The 19,871-nt window shown below is 42.7% G+C and overlaps 1 protein-coding gene across 1 annotated transcript in view; it reads right to left on the bottom strand.

Annotated features, from left to right (window-relative positions):
* CNTNAP5 (contactin associated protein family member 5) overlaps positions 1 to 19,871 on the bottom strand; it is a 735,160-nt gene that overhangs the window by 201,518 nt on the left and 513,771 nt on the right. Inside the window, 1 exon segment of the mRNA XM_032479187.1 lies at positions 18,979 to 19,179. Coding sequence (XP_032335078.1) covers positions 18,979 to 19,179 — 201 coding nt within the window.

The following is a 19,871-nucleotide window of genomic DNA, read 5'->3' as shown; positions in this document are numbered from 1 at the left end:
TCACCATAACCTCATTTTGCAGATGAGGAAGCTGCGGTTGAGAAGAGCCGTGACATTGGCGTAGGTCATCAGCTCAGCTCCCAAGCGGTGAAGTGTTGGTGCTGTTTCCTCAGCCCATGTGTCTTCAGGCAAAAACTGGGTTACATTGTTCAATAAACTTATTTTTAAATCAAGATCGCCCTGGAAAAATCCCAGATGTGTGATTCTCTAGCTCAACTTAGCTTGGCCCCAGGGGGAGGTGGAAACTTTCTAAATATTGCTGGATACTGATGATTATGCAGATAATTACACCAATGATGCAGTAACAGTTGAAGTCCAAGGGAGGTGAGGTAAGGGACATAAAACTGCTTTGACACAGCGAGAATCAGCCTCCTGGTGACAAGCAGAAGTCCCCTGCCAGCATCTCCTCCCCCTCAATGTCTTTTTAACTTAAGAAACTTTAAAATGATTTAGAATAATTTACAGCATAAAAAGAGATATTTAATCTTTTCTAGAGAAAGTTGCTAGTCACCTGTAAGAAAAACAAGCGTCGTAGGCATTTCCTAAGATAAACACACTAAAATTCCATTATTTTTGGCTATTTTTATAAACCAGGCTTCTCACCAATAACTACTAATTTTTCTAGTATTCAGACATACCCGAAAGGAGATAAGAGAATGTCAGCTTCTAAATCACGTCCAGTATGAACTTGCGTAAATGCAAGGTGTAAATGAGAGTCCTTGTAAGTCCACAGGCACCTGACAGGCTCTGTTCCAGACGCAGGGAATAGCTTAGACTGTAAACAGCCACTAGCTTAGGGCTGGAGACATGCCTACACAAGTAAACAAATTACATCAGACGGAAATAACTGGTGAAGCAAAGTAAAACAGAAGAAAAGGGGGAAGGGAGTGCTGGGGCCAAGAAGGGTTACAGTGTTACACAGGATGAACAACAAAGGGTTATATTTATGCAAAATTCTAAAAGAGGTGAAGGAGCCAGGCATGTGGTAAACTGGAAAAGGGCTTTGCAGGCAAGGGAATGAATTCACAGACTCTAAGGAGGATTTTAGTTTTGACACCAAAAACACAAATCACGAAAGAAAAAATAAAAAACAAAAAAACCCAGATCATTGAACTTCATTAAAAAATTTTACATCAAAGGACATGACACCAAGGAAGTTGATCTCCAGAGAATGGGAGGAAATATTCACAATCATAGATCTGAGATGAGCCCATTTTCCAGAATATGTAAAACACTTGACAACAAGAAGGCAAAAATCCAAATCGAAAAAGGGCCATGGATTAGAGCAGATGTTTCGCCAAAGAAGACATACAAGTGACCAACAAGCACATGAAAAGATGTTGGCCATCATTAATTTTTAAAGAAATAAGACTCAAAACCATCATGAGGTATTCCTTCACCTCTGCTCGGAGTGCTGTAATCAAAAGGGAGCCATTGCTGGTGACGATTTGGAGGAGTGAAGTGGATCCAAAATATGGAGAGCCTGAGAAACCACCAGTCTTACTTTAAGTGAGATGCAGAGACGTTGGATCTTCGGGGTCAAGAAGAAACATACTTTGGCTTCTAGGTTAAGAACAAAATGGAGTGTGATGGAAAAGAGCAAGAAAATCCAGGTAGAAGGCAATCACTTCAGTCTAAATCAAAGATGATGCAGCTGGGGACTTGGGAAAGACCAAGTCTGAGGTGGGCATGGATAAATTCTAACTCTACTGGAGCACAGCCAGTAGGATGAAGCATGTTAGGAGGAGGCCTGGGGAAAAAGAGGAATCAAGGGTAACTCTGAGGTATCTTGGTCTGAGAATCTGACAGAGCGAGCTGCCATTGACGAAGCTGGGGGAACATCCTAGAGGAGCAGATACAGAGGGAAACGATTAGAAAATTATTTCTACATGTCAGGAGACCATCAGGCAGATGGGTCTGTGAAACCTGCACTGAGAAAAGACATCTTGGCTGGATGTCTAAGTGTGAATCTCCAGCCTGAGGCTGAATTGTAGCCCTGAAGGAGATGCCAGGATGAAGAATTGGGCCAGGACCAAGCCCTGGGGTCGACAACTCATTTTAGATGTGAGGAGAAAAGAAAAAAAGCAACAAAGAAGACGGTGAAAACAGAGAGGGAGGGAGATGTGAACTGTAAAGCATTGTGTCTTCGCTCAATGAAGCGGGTATTCCAAAGAGGAGACAGTGATCCACTGGGTCAAGTCAAGAGATCACTTCCCAGTATTGCCATGGGATTTGGAGCACATTGGTGACTTCCCTAAGAGAAGTCTGGAGAAACTGTATATTCAAAGTGAATCATTTAGTATCTTCTAATGGCAGACCCAGGGGCTGAGAATATTAAAATGGATACCTCTTTGCATAGGTATGCAACTGGCTATAATAAATGGGATAAATAATGCCATGAAGATATGAGCCAGGTAAAAAGGGAATGGAGGGAACAGACATTAACTCAGCCTGCATGAATCAGAGTGGGCTTCATGGAGGAGGCAACCTTGGAAAAGAAAGAAGAGACATTACCCACGTGTTGCATGAGAAAGGCACCTCTGTTCATAGCAGCATTGTTTACAGTAGCCAAGATATGGAAACAACCTAAATGTCCATTGACAGATGACTGGATAAAGAAGATGTGGTTTATTTATGCAATGGAATACTATTCAGCCATAAAAACTGACAGCATAACACCATTTGCAGCAACATGGATGTTCCTGGAGAATGTCATTCTAAGTGAAGTAAGCCAGAGAGAGAAAGAAAATACCATACGATATCACTTATATGTGGATTCTAAAAAAAAAGAAAGAAAGAAAGAAAAGAAAAAAAAAGACAAATGAACTTATTTACATAACAGAAACAGACTCACAGACATAGTAAACAAACTTATGGCTACCGGTAGGGAGATGGTGGGAAGGGATAAACTGGGAGTGTGAGATTTGCAGATACTAATATACTATATATAAAATTGACAAACAAGTTCATACTACATAGCACAGGGAACTATATTCAATATTTTGTTGTAACTTATGGTTAAAAAAGAATATGAAAACGAATATATGTATGTTTCATTATGACTGAAGTATTGTGCTGTACACCAGAAACTGATGCAACATTGTACATTGACTATACTTCAAAAAGAAAAAAAAATTATATATATATATATATATATATATATATATATATAAAACAACAACTGAAAAAAGAAGGAAAAACAAAAACAAAGGCACCTCGGGAAGTGGGGCCGGGCATGAGACATGGATGAGTAACAGAGCCTGCGTGTCTTGGGGAAGGAAAAGCACCCTAGCGCTGCCTGACCCTCTGTCATAGTGGAACTAGCTTTGAGTTTATTACCGTTTCCTCCTGCGCTAATAGTTACTTCACAACTTTTTATTATTAAGTTAATTGACCTTAAATTTACTAACTTCCTTTTAACTTACAATACTCTTTTAGCAGCAAGAGATTTGAAACCATGGGTTTGATGTGCTAATTGCATATATTTTTTGTAACAAAATGAAAATACACCTGTTGAGATGATCATTTGGTTTTTATTCTACAACTTGTCAACGTGGTACATCACATTGATTGACTTGCGGATATTGAAAAATCCTTGCATCTCTGGGATAAATTCCACTTGATCTTAAAGTATTGTTGGAGTTGGTTTGATAGTATTTTGTTGAGGATTTTTGCAACTATGTTCATCAGAGATATTGGCCTATAATTTTCTGTTTTTGTGATGTTTTTGTCTGGTTTTGTATCAGGGTGATGGTGGCCTCACAGAATGAGTTTGTAAGTGATCCCTCCCCTGCAATTTTTTTAAGTGAAGTAAGTCAGACAGAGAAAGACAAATCACTTATATATGGAATATAAAAACAATGATATGAACAAACTTATTTACAAACCAAAAATTGACTCACAGACATAGGAAACAAACTATGCTTACCAAAGGGTATATATAAATATACGTATACACACACATACTTGTATGTATAACTGAATCGCTCTGCTGTACAGCTGAAACTAACAACATTGTAAATCAACTGTACTTCAATAAAAAATGAAAACATAGGTAATCTTTTTTAAGTCCATCCATGTACCACATAAAACCTTCTTGTGTTTTATGCCCTTGGGAAACGCTGAGCTCAAGAATACAGTATCAGAAAGGACCCCTGGGGACAAATAAGATACTAAATAAGACATTTAAATAGTGACAAATTATTTAATATATAAGGAAAATAAATAATAATGAATAAGGAAGTAAAGGTAATAAAGGACCCAAGCAGGGAAGATAAACTGCAGACTATCAAATTTGGTGAATAAAATACTTTTGAAGGCTCACTTCATATCACCCAGTTTCCTGGGCCATTTCTTTCGACCTGTTCAATATACGCTCCATTGGCTCTTTTCCCCTCAGTATCTCTGGGACACATGTCAGGTGAAGCAGTTGCTCCTAAACCTTTCAATTAGTTGCTGAAATCTCTGGGACCCTTGGCGCTCCCTCAAGGATGCTCTTGAGTGAAGGTTTAAAGCGGAATTCACAAAGCAGAGCAACTTCTAGGCTTTCTCCACGGAAGCTCCGGATGCCAGAGGATTTCCTGGCTAAACACAGGACGAAAGCACGCTTTCACTGATGGACAAGAGAGCCTGATACCAGGCAGTGCTGCCAGGCCAGGGATTCCATGACACATTGCCATCCATCACTTACTTTAACCTTTATAAAATTCACTCTCTTACTGTAATGACCTTTCAATTCTAGGATGAAGGAAAAGTTCGCATTTTGTCATTTGACGAACAAGTCGCATCATATTTGTCAGAAGCACAGCTTTCTTGACAACTCCTCATCCTTTGGGTTTCTTCTCCCACCTCTGATCAATAGGCAAGCATGTCCCAAGGATGCTGCCCTTAGCCGTGAAGGAGTAAGAAAGAGACAAACAGGAGCAACGATCACCGTTCCTCGTCCATCAAAGTAGGTGCCACTGCTACCGTTAGATTTTCATTAAGCGGTCCAGGAAGGGGAAAAAAAATAGAGGGGAGAGAGAATAGACATGGAAATGGCTAGTGCTTAAAAAATGAAGCCACGGGGAGTGCTTCCCATGCACTATTAATGTTAATGTAGTGGAATTGCTCCATCCTCTTAATTAGATTCATAATTCTTAACCTTTAGGTAAACTGTGTACTCAGGCACGATGGAGGCTGAGAAATGAAATTAGCTCTGCCCTGAGGCAGGAAAGCACACATCCACCAAAGACCCGAGGGCACAGATGAATAACTGGGGGAGGCATTATACTTACCTTGATCAGAACAGCAGCGCGAAGCAGATGAGATGGTGCATGCTTAAGGGCCTGAGCACCTGCGTGCTCAGTGGAGAAGACGTGCTCCCATTTAAACTGTGAAATGCATGAGGTCACTAAGACACCAGAAGCCTGACTTATCACGTCAAGGACATAGAATTCCGTGGCACCCAGAGCACACGTGTGTAGGTTAAAGAATCCTCTGAGACAGCAGACTCCATCCTCCAATCCTTCATTTAGCAGGAGGAGGGACTGGATTTTTGGTGGCAATCAATCAGAACTCTAGCACCCTTAGCTGTGCCTATAGAGATGCATTCAAACTGCTTGTAGCATATGAATACTACTCTGCCATAAAAAAAGAATGAAACAATGCCATTTTCTGCAACATGGATGGAAGGAAAGATGATCATACTAAGTGGAGTGAGTCAGAGATAGACAAACATCACATGATATCACTTATTATATGTGGCATCTAAAAAAAGTGAACTTATTTACAAAACAGAGAGAGACTCACAGACATTGAAAACCAACTTATGGCTCCCAAGTGAGGGAAGGCTAGATCAGGAGTTTGGGATTAGCAGATACCAACTGCTATGTACAGAATAGATAAACAACAAGGTCTTACTGTACAACACAGAGAACTACATTCAATAATTTGCAGTAATCTGAAATAAAAAAGAATATGAAAAAGAACATACATATATGTATGTACAACTGAATCACTATGCTGTAGACCAGAAACCAACACAATATATAAATCAACCATACTTCAATAAAAAATAAAAATTAAAAAAAGAAAAAAAATCACCTGCAGCATAAACTGCCCCAGGCCATATTTTCATTCAGCTTCATTCATTGATTAAAATTTCTCCAGCTGTCAGATGTTGAAAGCCCTTCGTAGCATCAAAGGATTTCTACCAATCTCTAACTGCCCAGGCATTTTCACCTCCCCCATACCCCATCTTTTGCAGAAAGCACATCTAGCTGCCATGAATGTGTATTTTATAATCCAGAGTAAGTACCTCCCTTTGGTCCTATGCTATAGTCTGCCCACCATCAACGGCTGCCTCTGAAAGTCTGGAAAGAGCACAACAACGTCCCCAAAGGTAAAATATGGAGCAGCAGAAGGAGCCACCGTTATCCAAGCTTGTGGAATGGACCCGTGCAAGATGGCCCAAGGGGCTGTGGGGATGCTCACCGCCAGGGGGCGCTTGTGGTCCAGCGAACCAGCCCTCGTTGACCAAGGGTGTCCATCTCTCAGCTGTCAGACTGAGTAGGCCAGCAATCAGAGTATGAGGGAAACTATGTCAGCCACTCACTGTGGTGTGCCACCTCATCTTGACAAACAAACACACACCTGTGGGTCCTACTGCAGCGGCAACAGACTCATGGAAGCAGCATTAAAAGAGCCATTTGTGTGAATCAAAGAATTCGGTATGTTTTTTTATCTGTACACAAACATATGCATATAGAAACAGTTTTATCCCCAGGCATGCTCAGCCTTTGTGACTAATTACAAAGTTAATTTTCCCAATTTGCTTTGATTTTCAAAAAAAAAAAAAAAAGAAAAAGAAAAAGAAAAAAGAAGGAATAAAGCAGTACTTTCCAAATAGGAGTTGTCCAATTTAGTTTGACATTAGCAAAACCTAATACTAAAACTGCAACGCTAACTCAATGCTAAAGCGAATTTTGATATCAATCAAGAATTTCACTTTAGCTGAAACTAAAATTCAGGCCATGTATATTCATACTTACAGGAAAATCTATAAATAGAGGTTTAAAAATAGCTTGTAGTAGCTTGGAGGTCTGGTATAGTTTTTTTGGTGTGTCCGCGTTAAAAAAAAAAAGAAGAAGAAAAGAAAAGAACATGATACACACTATAGCAGATGAGAAGAAAAAAAAAGCAATATTGCAAATGCCCTTTTATTTCAATTCTTATTTGGCTATGACTTTTTTTTTTTTTTTTGGTCTTTTTTTCCCTGTTTTTCCCACAGGGTTATTGACATCGAGGCTATGCACCAATTATTGCTATTTCTTCACCTTCCAGGCATATGGTAGGATTATACATCCTGGTTCTTTCAGTTTGTAGGTACTTGAAGGGCAACAGAATGTGCCACCCCAAAATGCGTCATTTGGCATAAGGACTACTTTGAGCTGAAGACAACCGAGGAGACTCAGAGACAAGAAAAGCTCTTTTCCTCCCCCTACCTGCCTGAAAGCAAGGACATACATTTCCAAGGTGTCCATCTCCCTTCGCTACCAAGAGGACAAAAAGTTCATCACCTGGAGACAACTTCAGAGCCTGTCAGCCTTGAAGGGGCACCAGAGGCATTTGTATAACAGACTTCACTAAGTAGCTTTTATCTTTGCTGTTGGAAGCCTAACACTGCTGTCCTTTATCCTATTAACTTATTAGTCTTTGTTGAAGATGCTGTATAAGCTGGAGTTCTAAGCCTCCTCTTTGAGTTACTCATTTTTCCCTGGGTATCTCCCATGCACACATGAGGTGTACATGTGAATACACTTCTGTTTGTTTTTCTCTTGCTAATCTGTCCTTTTGTTGCAAGGCTCTCAGCCAGGAACTCAGAAGTTTAGAGGAAAAATTATTTTGCTTCCCCTACACATTTCATGCTGTGTAATGAGTTGTAAGCAGAAGTAACAAATGTCACGCCCAGGCTGCAGTAGGCTGGAGGCACCCCAGAGTCCTCTCTTCCTTTTTTAAGGTGACACTTGAGAGAGGAACTACTCTGTCATTTTGGGTCCCAGAGGGAGAAATCATAGAGCAGAGACCCCAGCCAATCCATGAAGCATATCTGGCCTACTTGAAAAATGAAACCTCATTGTTTTAAGACTTTAAGCTTTTCTTTCCTTCTGTCCTTCCATCCTTCCTCCCTCCCTCCCTCCCTTATTGTTATGATAGTATAATTTACCCTATCCTGTCTAATATAGGAATACACATTCTTGCTTTTCAAAGTATTTTTGACCAAACTCTCATATGATTTTTACATATAAGAAAGATTTCTTTGAGTACCTATTTTGTACCTAGTGTCAAGTAAGGCTCTAGAAGAATACAGAAATGAATAAGACTCAGCAGTTATCTCTGAAGAACTCACAGAATTGGAAAAAGTCTCACTTGGAGAAGACATTTTTATTTCAATTTTACCACTCAAGAAATATGTGTCCTCTGTTGACTCTTAGCTGCCAATGAGTTAACCACCCAGGGCTCCAGTTGCCACAAATCCTCACCTCCCTCTAGGAAACTCACTGTGTTGAAAAGTTGCATCCATTGTGTAACTGGACCCTTGTATGTCAACATCATAACTTGAGGCCCTTGGGAAGATCACACTGGGTTACTTGCCTAAGATCATGTCTCCATGTTGAGAGTGTCTTCAGTTTTACTCAAGACACAAAATGAGACAAAATGCAGGATCTTAATTCATAGACAATTACCCAAAAGGTTTTTTTTCCCCTTCCTTTTTCCTTCCTTTCTTCCTTCCTCCCTTCCTTCTTTCCTCTCTCTCTTTCCTTTTCTTAATCCTCCCAAGGTGGTTTCTGCAACTACTCCAATACTCTGACATCTTATCTCTTGTAAACTCAATCCAAAAATTCTGCTGAATATACAGATGGATTGTTAGAGTGTCAGCAACTTCATTTCTGATTTTCTCCTTATCTGACTTCTTTTCCCTGCCAGTGATGTGTTCCAAGAGAGAATTAGTTTTCTATTCTTGGGGGCATCCTATGAAATGATTACCCAGATAGATTTTGGACTGACTGCTGACTGTATCTATATGATACAGTTTACTAGGCAAAATCCAGTCCTGGATTGATTCAGACAAGGGAATGTTGTATAACTGGTGTGGGGATAGCTGATGACCTGGCAGACTCAAGCAAAGATTGGTTTTGCTTGTCCAAGAAACTGAATTTAATCATAACGGGTTTTAAGATTTGTGTGCATTTCTACAGATGTAGAGGGGGTCATGTGGTTCTTTACTTAACCTCTTTGAACCTCAGTTTGTTCATCAGCAATAACCTACATCCCACAAGCCATTGTAAGGATTAAACAAGGTGGTTTTACAGTTCATCTGTGTTAGGAACTGAAAATACTTGTTAAAAAGCCTGATACATTGCAAGTATTAGATTCAAAAACTATGCTTAATGTTAATATCTTTCCTTTCCGTCTTTCTCCTACTTTAAATGCCTCCTACATAGGGATTACTGGGAATCTGAAAATTAAAAAATACATACATAAGTGCACATATATATTATATAATATAATAATTATATAATGCACATATAATTATATAACATTATATAATACAACAATAATGTATATATGCACACCTTGTAGGCAGGTATATATAGGGAAGGGTTTGTTTTATATCTGTGTACATACGATATACGTACGACATTGTATATATACATATGACATTGTAACCAGCTACATCACATATAAATATGCTTTCCTCAGTAAATACATCTCTCCTTATTTGGTAGAACTATCACACCAAATAAGGAATCTGGACTCAAGATTCCAATCCTGCTTTTCCTTCATCCTCTCTTGACATCTGTGCCTTACCTCTAAGTCCCCTCATTTATATGACTGGAATAAAAACATCGTATTCAATGGTCGATATAAGAATATAAAATCATGTGTAATATGTTTCCTTTTATGTTTATAATGTGTCTATTGGAAATTTTTAAGTTGTCCATGTAGCTCACATTGTATTTCCATTGGACATCATTGTTTTAGAGTCTACTTTATTGATCAAAGCCAAGCATTCTTTTCTTTTTCCTTTCTATTCCTATGGCCCCACGCTTCTTACCTCTTTCCTTGACTCCTGAGATAAATACCTGACTGATCTCTTTGTCTGTAGTTTCCTCTGGACCCAATCAGTTCTTTCTAAAGCCATATGGTAAATCTTTCTGTCAGATCACTCTCTAGCTCAAGGGGTCTTCTCCACTTAGTGGAAATTGCATCCACAGAAGCACGCTGCTAAGTGTCTGAAACATAGACACTTTCTTTCTTTCTTTCATCCTCTCTGCCTCCTGATCTTCACTAAGCAGCCAGAACCTCAGCTGCCTCATTCTTACAGTTTCTCCCCATTCCCTGAGGCTGAATCACACCACCCTCCTCTATGCCTTTTCTCATCACAACTCTGCTCTCCATGCTGTCTAAAAACTGATGACTTTCCATAGGAAGGTCTCTGAGTTTTACCTCAGGGGAAGTAAATTCTCCTTTCCCGAACACTTTACTTCTTGCCGACATATACAGATTGTCTCTAATTCTGCCTACAAGAACGTAGGCTCCTAAAATTGTAGAAGCCCCAAGACCAGCCCCTTAACACATGCACTCGTAATTCCTGAAAAAGTCTACAAGTTAGGCTCACATGTGAGCCCTTTTGCAGATGAGAAAATGTGACTCAGACACTCAGGTTATATGACCTGACAACGGCCACTCAGCAAATAAGTGGCAGAGGAGAGGAACTCAGGTATGGTCTTGCTTCAGAGTCTCCAATGTCTTTGTTGTGCCAGGCTGAGACTCTAGTTTAACAGTCTCTGTAATACCTAGCACACTGATTGAAATTTCTCTCCAGATGCTCCACACACACACACACACAACCATAAAGGCAGGCAGGAGGGGGAAAAAAAACCCTTACCACATTCAGTCCTGCCTCCCAGCAAAAGTGAAAGGACAGTAAAAACTACATTTAGAAAGGCATCTCTGTCATTTCAACAGAACTTAGGTAAATTGAGAACTTAAATTATAGCAACTACAAGTTTTCAACCATTTTTATCCTTCCAATGATGTGGGTACTATTCATGTTATTTTTGTCATCCTCATTCTTCGAGATGGGGAAACTGGGGCTTAGAGATGCGAAGCGCCTTACCTAAGGTCTCAGGGCTGAGAAGACAAGTTCTTGAGCCAAGACAAGGGACGTCACCCCCTTGGCTCTTCCCTGGACTCTGTTCCCCTTCCTCCGTCATGGGTACAGTGAGGACTCAGGCAGGAGGGAAATCCAGGGCCAGGTCTGACTCCCTGGTTACAAGCCAAGAGATGTCATCACAGCACGAGGTCTACGTTGACCAAGGTCATCTGTGCAGCTGGAATAATTGTATTTCTGTGTGTACCTCATAACCCAGCGAATATGCCATAAAGTACACAATGTAATGGATGTATAAACACTCTAAAGTAAGGAGTTATTATTCTTGCTATTCTTCACTTGTTATGACCTTAGGGAAGTTCATACCTTCTCTGCACAATCCGTATTACTGTATGGAAATACGTTCTGAGACGATCTGGTGCATGAAGGTGCCAAAAACTATCACCTACTATATAAATTATCATATTTCATGACCTTAAGAGTCTCAGGAATATCCTCTCTCTCTCTCTCCCTGATCTGTTTGTTGTATCAACTCCTCTCCTTCCTTGCTGTGATAAAAAAGAAACTAATAAACTATGACATGCATTTTAACTCACTTTCTGTGGGTTAGTATAGAATCATAAGTGTCAGGGCAGAAAAGACACCGAGAGAGCATCACATAAAACCTGGTAGGATTACCGATGGGAACCTTGAGGCCCATAAAATGTAAGTAACTTGCTCAAGGTCACAGGCTTGACAGTGGAGCCGAGAGCAGGACGGCAGCTCCCCCGCCCAGTCCAGCCCTCCCTGCTTCACAAAGCTGCCTTCGCCCTGTGAGGGTCCCTGCAGTGGGATGGCCAAGGGCTCTTGTTCTACCGTGAGCCCTCTGACATGGCATGAACACTAGAGACACTTATTACTCATTGAGAAGGGACTTCTATTCTTTCATCTGCTACTTCCTAATATTTGCCGGGCACCTGGTACACTTCTAGCATTTTGGGATAAAGTAGATAAATGAGACAAAGGCTTTCCCTCCTTCCCGGAGCTCACACTCTACAAGCCGGGTGTAGCACAGAAGAAGACAACAAACAAACAGATAGGAAGAAAATATTGGATAGTAATAACCTCTCAGCAGAATATTAAAATAAGATGAAATGGAACAAGGGATAAGATGGGTACTTTGGATGAAAAGTGGATGGAAAATTTAAGTTGTGAGCTAGAACGGAAAGAGGAAGGAAGCTTTCGATCAGTACTGAGAGGGGGTGAGGGCCAGTTGGGAAGGAAGCAGAATCAAGGGAAATAGAAATGAGTCCAGTGGGTGGGAGGAGGAAGGGATCTGGGAGCTGGGAGCTGGGGAGGGGCCCCGGCTTGCAGAGCTCTGTCTGCCACAGGCAGGAGTCTGGGTTCTGTTACAAGGGCGCTGGGAAGGGTTTGAAGCCAGGTAACACGATCTCATCTTTGGCAAGATGATCACTTGGTTGTCGCATGATGTACAAGCTGTAGGAAGGGGGGTACAAGACGAGATGGGAGAGGAAGCAGAAATAGGACACACCTGTCCCATCAACAGATGATGATGATGAGGGTTATTTTCCTTTTAAAAAAGTTTCGGGGGGGGAGTAATTGCGTTTGTTTATTTATTATTTTTTAATGGAGGTGCTGGGGATCAAACCCAGGACCTCATGCATGCTAGGCACACGCTCTACCAGAGCTATATCCTCTCCGCATAAGGGTTTAAAGGGAGGTGGGAACAGTGGAATCGGAGAGCAGAGGCTGCAAGCCAGCCAGCTGCAGCTGATGAGTGAGTATTTGCTGGTGCACAGAACCGGGAATGGAGAGGGTGAGGAGGGAATGAGTCCTCAGTTTGGGCCTCGAGAAACCCAATGGTGGTACCATTTATTAAAATGAGAAAGAGACAGATGAGTGGATTCGAGGGGCCAGCAGAGGAGGAGACGCAGATGTGAAACTCTAAGACTCTCACTGGTGCTCTTTGGTAGGGCAACACCGCCTTGACCATAAGTGAGACGCAGCTTAGAAAATGAGTTTGCCTACAGCCTACAAGAGGCAGATCCCCCGACCGAACTCTTTCACTGGGCATATCTCAGGATTCCGAGACCCTCTCCTGGTAGCCCGGGGAGTCCACACCCCCTCGCTTTCGGAATATGTGATACAGCACTAGCTAAAGCCACAGTAGTACCTTGCATGTCTACCCTACGCAAGACACAGCGTCTACTGTTTACAGTTGACAGATGAGGAAACTGAGGCTCAGCAAGTCCGTGTAACGTGCGCAAGTTCGCCCAGCTAGTAAGCAGCAAAAGTGAACCTGAAGACCAGGTTTGGTGATTCCAAAATGTGTGCTCTTTTCATATTGCTGTCCCTGGACTGCATCTCAGATTAGAAAACAGGATTCTTCTTCTTTCTGTGGGTACCTTGGAGGTAAAACCGGTGAACACGGTCTTTCATGAGTGGGGAGGAAAATAAAGACTTCATCTAATTGGTGCTTGGGCAATCCACATTGATTGTTTAAGTAATTAATGGTCTGAACCGAAATTCATTTGCAGCCAGACACATTTCATGCCTTGCATTTATGTGGAATAGTTTTTTGTTTTTCTTTTCCTGAGAAACACTCACATCTCTAGTCCCATGAAGGTGCATGTCTTCTTTGCAAAATCTGCCCACCTCTGATTTTGACTTTCTGGCCCCAGGGAAACACCACGAGTGAGTTATTAGAACATTAGGGAAGGTGGCTTTCAAGCACAGTAAAATGCACTGACTTGATTCATGTGATGGTCTTTTTATATTTTTTTAAGACCCGTGAAACTCTTAAAAACACATTTTAGCCATGCCACTTTAAGGGTGACAAAAGTTACTAAGAGGGAAACATGGAGAGTCAGACACGGTTCCAGCCTGAATTATAATTGACTAAATCAATGGCTGGCAGGACATCAGAGTAAAAGGACGTACAGTGAGTTGGGAAGATCTGGGTTTGATTCCTGACTCTGCCCAGAATTTGCTGTGTTTCCTTAAGCCAGTTGCCTACGCAGACATCATTTTGAAGATATGGTCATTTGAAACATGTCGGTACACACACTCCATTAAAATGAAATCAAATCTGCCTCCCTTGGCGTGTGAACTAGCCTGCGTGACCATCTTCAATTACTTAAAAAGCAGCAAAAATGAGACTGACTTCCAATGCTAGGTAGTCAAATCCAACCTGGCTCTCACCTGTCTCACTCTGCCTCGTGGGATGTTTGCCCCTGAGACCCAGGCTCCAGGCTGTGAGAAAGGCACGCAGCCACGTGGAAGGACCACATGTCCAACTGGGCTCCCAGCCACTTGCCCATCTGAAGACGCCAGCCCACAGCCAGCACCCACTGAGTGACTGCGTGGTGACCCCAGCCCCAGCCCCAGGTGATGCAGAGTGCAGCAGAGATGCTCAGGGCCTGCTGGACCCTGTCCAAGCTGCAGATGAGGGCACAATGAATGTTACCATGGTTTTAAACTGCTTACACTGCTAAGTATTAGGGTGACATCCTGGCTGACAACCAGAACAGAAGATGAACCTTTTCTTTGGCTACCTGAATCCTTTTTAAGTCAGTTTCTTTCCTTCTCTGAGGTCTTTCATTATTCTCTTTTTCCTTCTGCAGGTTATTGTGGAATGCAGACGGGAGTTAAAGACAGAGAGGCATGGATGTGAAACAATCTTCTGCACTTCGTAGCTACAGGACTTCAGATGAGCTACCTAACTTCTTCGAGCTTCCCCTTCAATAAAAGTGACGATGATAACACAAACTTCATAAGGCCATGGAGAGGACTGAACGAAATAATATTCAAAATACCAGGCAAACAGAAGGAGCTCGGAAGCCAAGAGCCAATCTCATCGGCAACAAGGATGACATCAAACAGTACGCGCTCTAGGAACCCTGAGCTTCTTTATAGATTCTTGCTGCACATGAAGCAGAAATAGCTTTTTATTAATGATGTTTCAAATGTCGCCCTGATATTTTGTGTTTAGGATGTCCTGGCAGAGTTCTGTGGTTTTGATTATGGGGCTCCTATGATAAGAATTGTTTTTAGTAGTATGGTGACGACCCGGTGTAGTGAAAAGACCATGGACTTGGGGATAAGTTCTATCCGCATAAATATAAATATAAATATAAATATAAATATAAATATAAATATAAATATATATATTGAGTGTGTGTGCATATGTGGAGGGAGAGAGAGGGGAGGGAGAGAGAGAAGTTGGAAAGGAAGCAGGGAAGGAAGGAAGGATGGAAGGAAGGAAGGAAGAAAGATGGGAGGAAGGAAGGGAGGAAAGAAGGAAATAAAGATATCTGGAAGGGATGTGCTGGTGGATGGAGGATCTCAGCTCTCTGATGGAGGCCTTTCAGATCTCTGAGTTAGGGGGGTAGAGGGGCAGCAATAAAATGCAGACGGAGCGGCCAGAACGATCACCTCAGCTCCGTGTAGCTGGGGCAGCAGGTACAAAGGGCTGTAGGTGATCGCTAGGCCCTTGGCTGACAGGCCCGAGCTAGACTGCAGGGCCAGAGCTGTAAGATGTGGTTCCTGCTCTCCGGAGGCTCACAGCTGTTTCTAGCTCACCAGCCGTAGGGACCGACCTACAACATCTATGTGCTTGGCAAATTTGGGCTACCTGGTGTAGCCTGACTTAAATAAACTGGCTGGCATTTTGATATGAGATAGGAAGAGAAAGTGACCCCTTGCTTGTGTGCTCCAGTGACCTCCCTGCGCACGATGACCCACATCCGCCGTGTTAGGGCTTGGGTGGCCTGGTCGGGACACCCCGAACCTCATCTTCCCATCACCCCTCGTTGCTCTCCGCTGCCTTCCTGTGGCCACACTGGCCTTCCTGCTGCTGCTCAGCCTGGAAGCTTCTGTCCCAGCCCTGACATGTCCCACATCCTCCCTCTGGGTCTCTGGGAGGGTGCCCCCACCGGGCCCAGGGCCCTTCCCACCAGCCTACCTGAAATCAGACTCCCTGCGCCTGGTGGCTCTTGGGCCCTCGTTCTTCGTGATGTCTCTGCCTCTCCTTTTCCATGAACTGATTCTGTGTGTGTGTGTGTGTGTCTGCACACACGTGTGTTTCGTTTGTTTCTGTCCTCCCTATTACAATTACAGGAACAGAAACGCTGTTTTTTCACTGTTTAATTTCCACTGGCCAAAACAAAGTGTGTGGCACCTAGAGGTAATCCCTTATCGTGTGAAAGAAAGTGTGATCATCTGTTAGTTGGTCTTGGTTGGTACAGGTACTGGGGACAAAGAGCTTTAAGTTTCGTCGACCCCAGAGTACTGTGGAGTGTTATTTCTTTTCTATCTGTAATTTGGCTTTTCTGCATCACAGTTCTTCACTCAGATTCCTAAGCCAAAGCATCCGTTTTGTGCACCTCGAGTGTTGAGCACGACAGATGGCCGTGATGGCTTATCCACTCAAGTGCATTCACGAATCTGTTTGGACCCACAAAGATTATATGATGAGATAGACCATTACAGAATATATATTGCATAGCATATACTAAATAGTGTGTAAATAAGGAATGTGTATTTCATTCATACTGTAGTGTACACACATATGTGTATATGTGTGGTCTAAACAGTATATCACATATATATGGCCAGTTAGCTCTATGCTCACTAAAACATCATTAATTAAGGGAAAAGGGGATGTAAGAGAATTTTAGAATACTCTAAAACAAGCAGGATCTCGATGACTTTCAAATCCATTGGCACATACTAGGTCTAGCAATTGACTCTAAGTGTAAACACTCACGTGCCAGTATGAATAAATGAGCAGGAGCCCAAGACTGGTAGGGAGACGGGGGCCCTGGAGTGCTCTAGGACACTGCATCGTGAGTTCTGTTGAAGACCTTAAACAACCCTCACAACAAACCCCTTTGCATGACCGATTTGCTTGGCAAGTGGGTGGACCTGGAGGTTGTCATTCTAAAGGAAGTAAGTCAAACAGAGAAAGAAAAATACCATATGATATCACTTATACGTGGAATCTAAAAATGATACAAATGAACTTATTTACAAAACAGAAACAGACTCAACAGACATAGAAAATAAATTTACAGTTACAAGGAGGAAAGAGGGGTGGGAAAGGATAAACTGAGAGCTCGAGATTTGCAGATACTAACTACTGTATATGAAAGATAAACAAATTCATACTGTGTAGCACAGGGAACTGTATTCAATATCTTGTAGTAACCTATGGTGAAAAAGAATATGAAAATGAATATATGTATATTTATGTATAATTGAAGCATTTGTATGCCAGAAATTGACACAATACTGTAAACTGACTATACTTCAATAAAAATACATACACACAAAAAAATTCCATAGTCAGAATGAACATAATCCTGATTTTCCTAAAAATCCACCAAAACCAATCCTTGGGAAACCAGAGGGTAGGAGGGCTTTCTAGACACAGTCACACTGCAAACTGGTGCCGTGAGGGCCACACACAGGCCTGACAGCCCAGAGACAGAGGAAGAGGAACAGATGCGAACACTGACTCACGGCAGGGCCGTCAGAGACGGACGCTGGAGAAGGGACACCAGACAGCACCTCCGCCTCCACCCTCATCGTCCCTGTGAGCACGGCGGAGCACAAGGAGGCACAGTAATTGATTTCCACAGTGATAACCCTGAGTCGTCAGCAACAGGTTACGTTTTATATTCAGAACTTTCTGTTCAAGAAGGCGAGGGAGCGTGGAATCCATTGGAGAAAGGTTTTCATTTCAAAGAGTTAAAAATTCTTTGAAAACTCTTTTGGTGCCTAAAGGGATCCGGGACAGTGATCTGGAAAATTCACTTACATGGAACGACATCTTCCCTCCAGATTCTAGATCAGGGAGGCAGTGGGTGGCAGTTCTTTTTCGGTGTTTCACTGGCTAATATTCTCAAACCTTCCAAAATTCCTGACTCTCAAACATCGGCTCCTAAGTTCCTTTAGGCTAAAGATTCTGATGCCTTTTCCTCGCTATTCCACATCCCTGAGGTACTCCAGCTTTTAATTTTTCTGCTGCAAAACAAATGATGAGCTGATACTCACAAAGATTCCTGGCTCCCAGAGCGTGCATAAGCTTTGACCTAGCCCTCCTAGCATTTTGCCAAACGCTTTGGGGTTTTGGTTAGCAATCTTATTATTATTTTTTTTTTTTGCAATCCTTGCATAACTCAATCAATGATTCACTCCAAAATAATAATAATAATAACCATAGAAGAAACAGAAAGTTAATATGTTTTATCTGAGAGCAAACTATGTTTTTAAAGCATCATTTTCATTAAACCCTGCACTTTTCAGGTAACATGAGCCCTGCAAACACACGGGACTCCACCTGCCTGCCCTACTGACCTCCCTGCCAAGTGCTGCTCCCCTTGCATCCTTTGCCCCAGGGATAACTCATTGCTCTTTGGTGGATGTGCCGAAATCCCTGGTGCTTCCTCTCTGCCAGGAACACCATGTCCACCTCCACCCTTTCTATGTCTAGCTCAAATGCTCTTTCTCTGGGTGCCACGGCTCTCAAGAAACTTTCCATTCTCACAACTGTTGCCAGATGGGCGTGGTCACCGTTCCTCTCTTGAAGATGCAGAAAAAAATCTTGAGAGGCTACAGGACCTCCTCTAGGTAACACCCTGGGTACCAGGAGTCCCCTCTGAGCGGCGTTTCTCTCCACTGCACCGTGAACCACTGTAGCTGCAGCCCCCTTGCTGGCCACTCCCCTCTTTGATACTCCATGGTTGCAGGGCCCATCTGTCACACCACGGTGGCCCCGCGTGACCCACACCAAGGACCCAGGCAGGGGAGGGCCTTACTGGGAGTGTTGAGCAGACGGGACCTCCTGCAGTGGTAGGACACCTCCTGCTCACAGTGCTCCGAGCCATCAATCACGGCTTCCAGCTGCTCCAGGCTGCCTCCGTAGTCCAAGGCCATGGAGTAGGGCTTCTGGGTGTCGGCACCTCGCACGTGGGTCAGCTCCGTGCTGTTGTGCTGCACTGATGTCCAGATCTTGTCCTCTGCCCAGAAAACACAACCCAAGGAAGGTCAGAAGAGGATCATGCTTATATACCTCCATAAAGCTGGAAAAAATAAATAAATAAAAGAGAATCGGGCAAACAGAGTGATGGGCAGGAGGTTCAGGTACCACCTGGGTGACCTACTCAGGCAAAGAATTCGACCAGAGACTTTTTGCCTCTCATAGCTCTCCACCTAGAGTTAGTATAAGGGCTAGTTATTCTAAGACCTAAATCTGGGCAGCCTTTGCTCCACAGGCTTGATGCTAAAGCACTTAATGTCCAATATCTCATTCAGAATTGGCACGATCGAAATCAGAAAGAAGTCGATACTGCCGTGACAAAAACGAGGGGACAGTGAACAAGGAGAATCAGGCAGGTTCCCCAAGATGACACCGTGAGTAATTGACTAAGCAAGAGCTGGAGCCCAGGGTGTCCGGCTCCAAAGCCCGTTCTTCCGGCTCCTGACGCACACACTTGCTCACGAGAGAAACACTAGAACTCGGATAACTGCCCCTGAAAGCTGCAAGTACCACGATGAAAATAAGACCCATACCCAGAAAGGATCTGTAAAGTCTACATCATAACAAGGATGAGACTGTGTGAACCACAACGGACTGGCAATGCACTTAACTGCCTTTCTTACCATTTATTCCCCATGCTACCTCTACTGGCCAGACCTGTTTTAAGAGGTT

Source organism: Camelus ferus, chromosome 5, assembly GCF_009834535.1.
Source record: "Camelus ferus isolate YT-003-E chromosome 5, BCGSAC_Cfer_1.0, whole genome shotgun sequence".
Lineage (NCBI taxonomy): Eukaryota > Metazoa > Chordata > Mammalia > Artiodactyla > Camelidae > Camelus > Camelus ferus.
The sequence above is the reverse complement of the archived record's forward strand: the minus strand, read 5'-3'. Positions and strand labels throughout refer to the sequence as shown.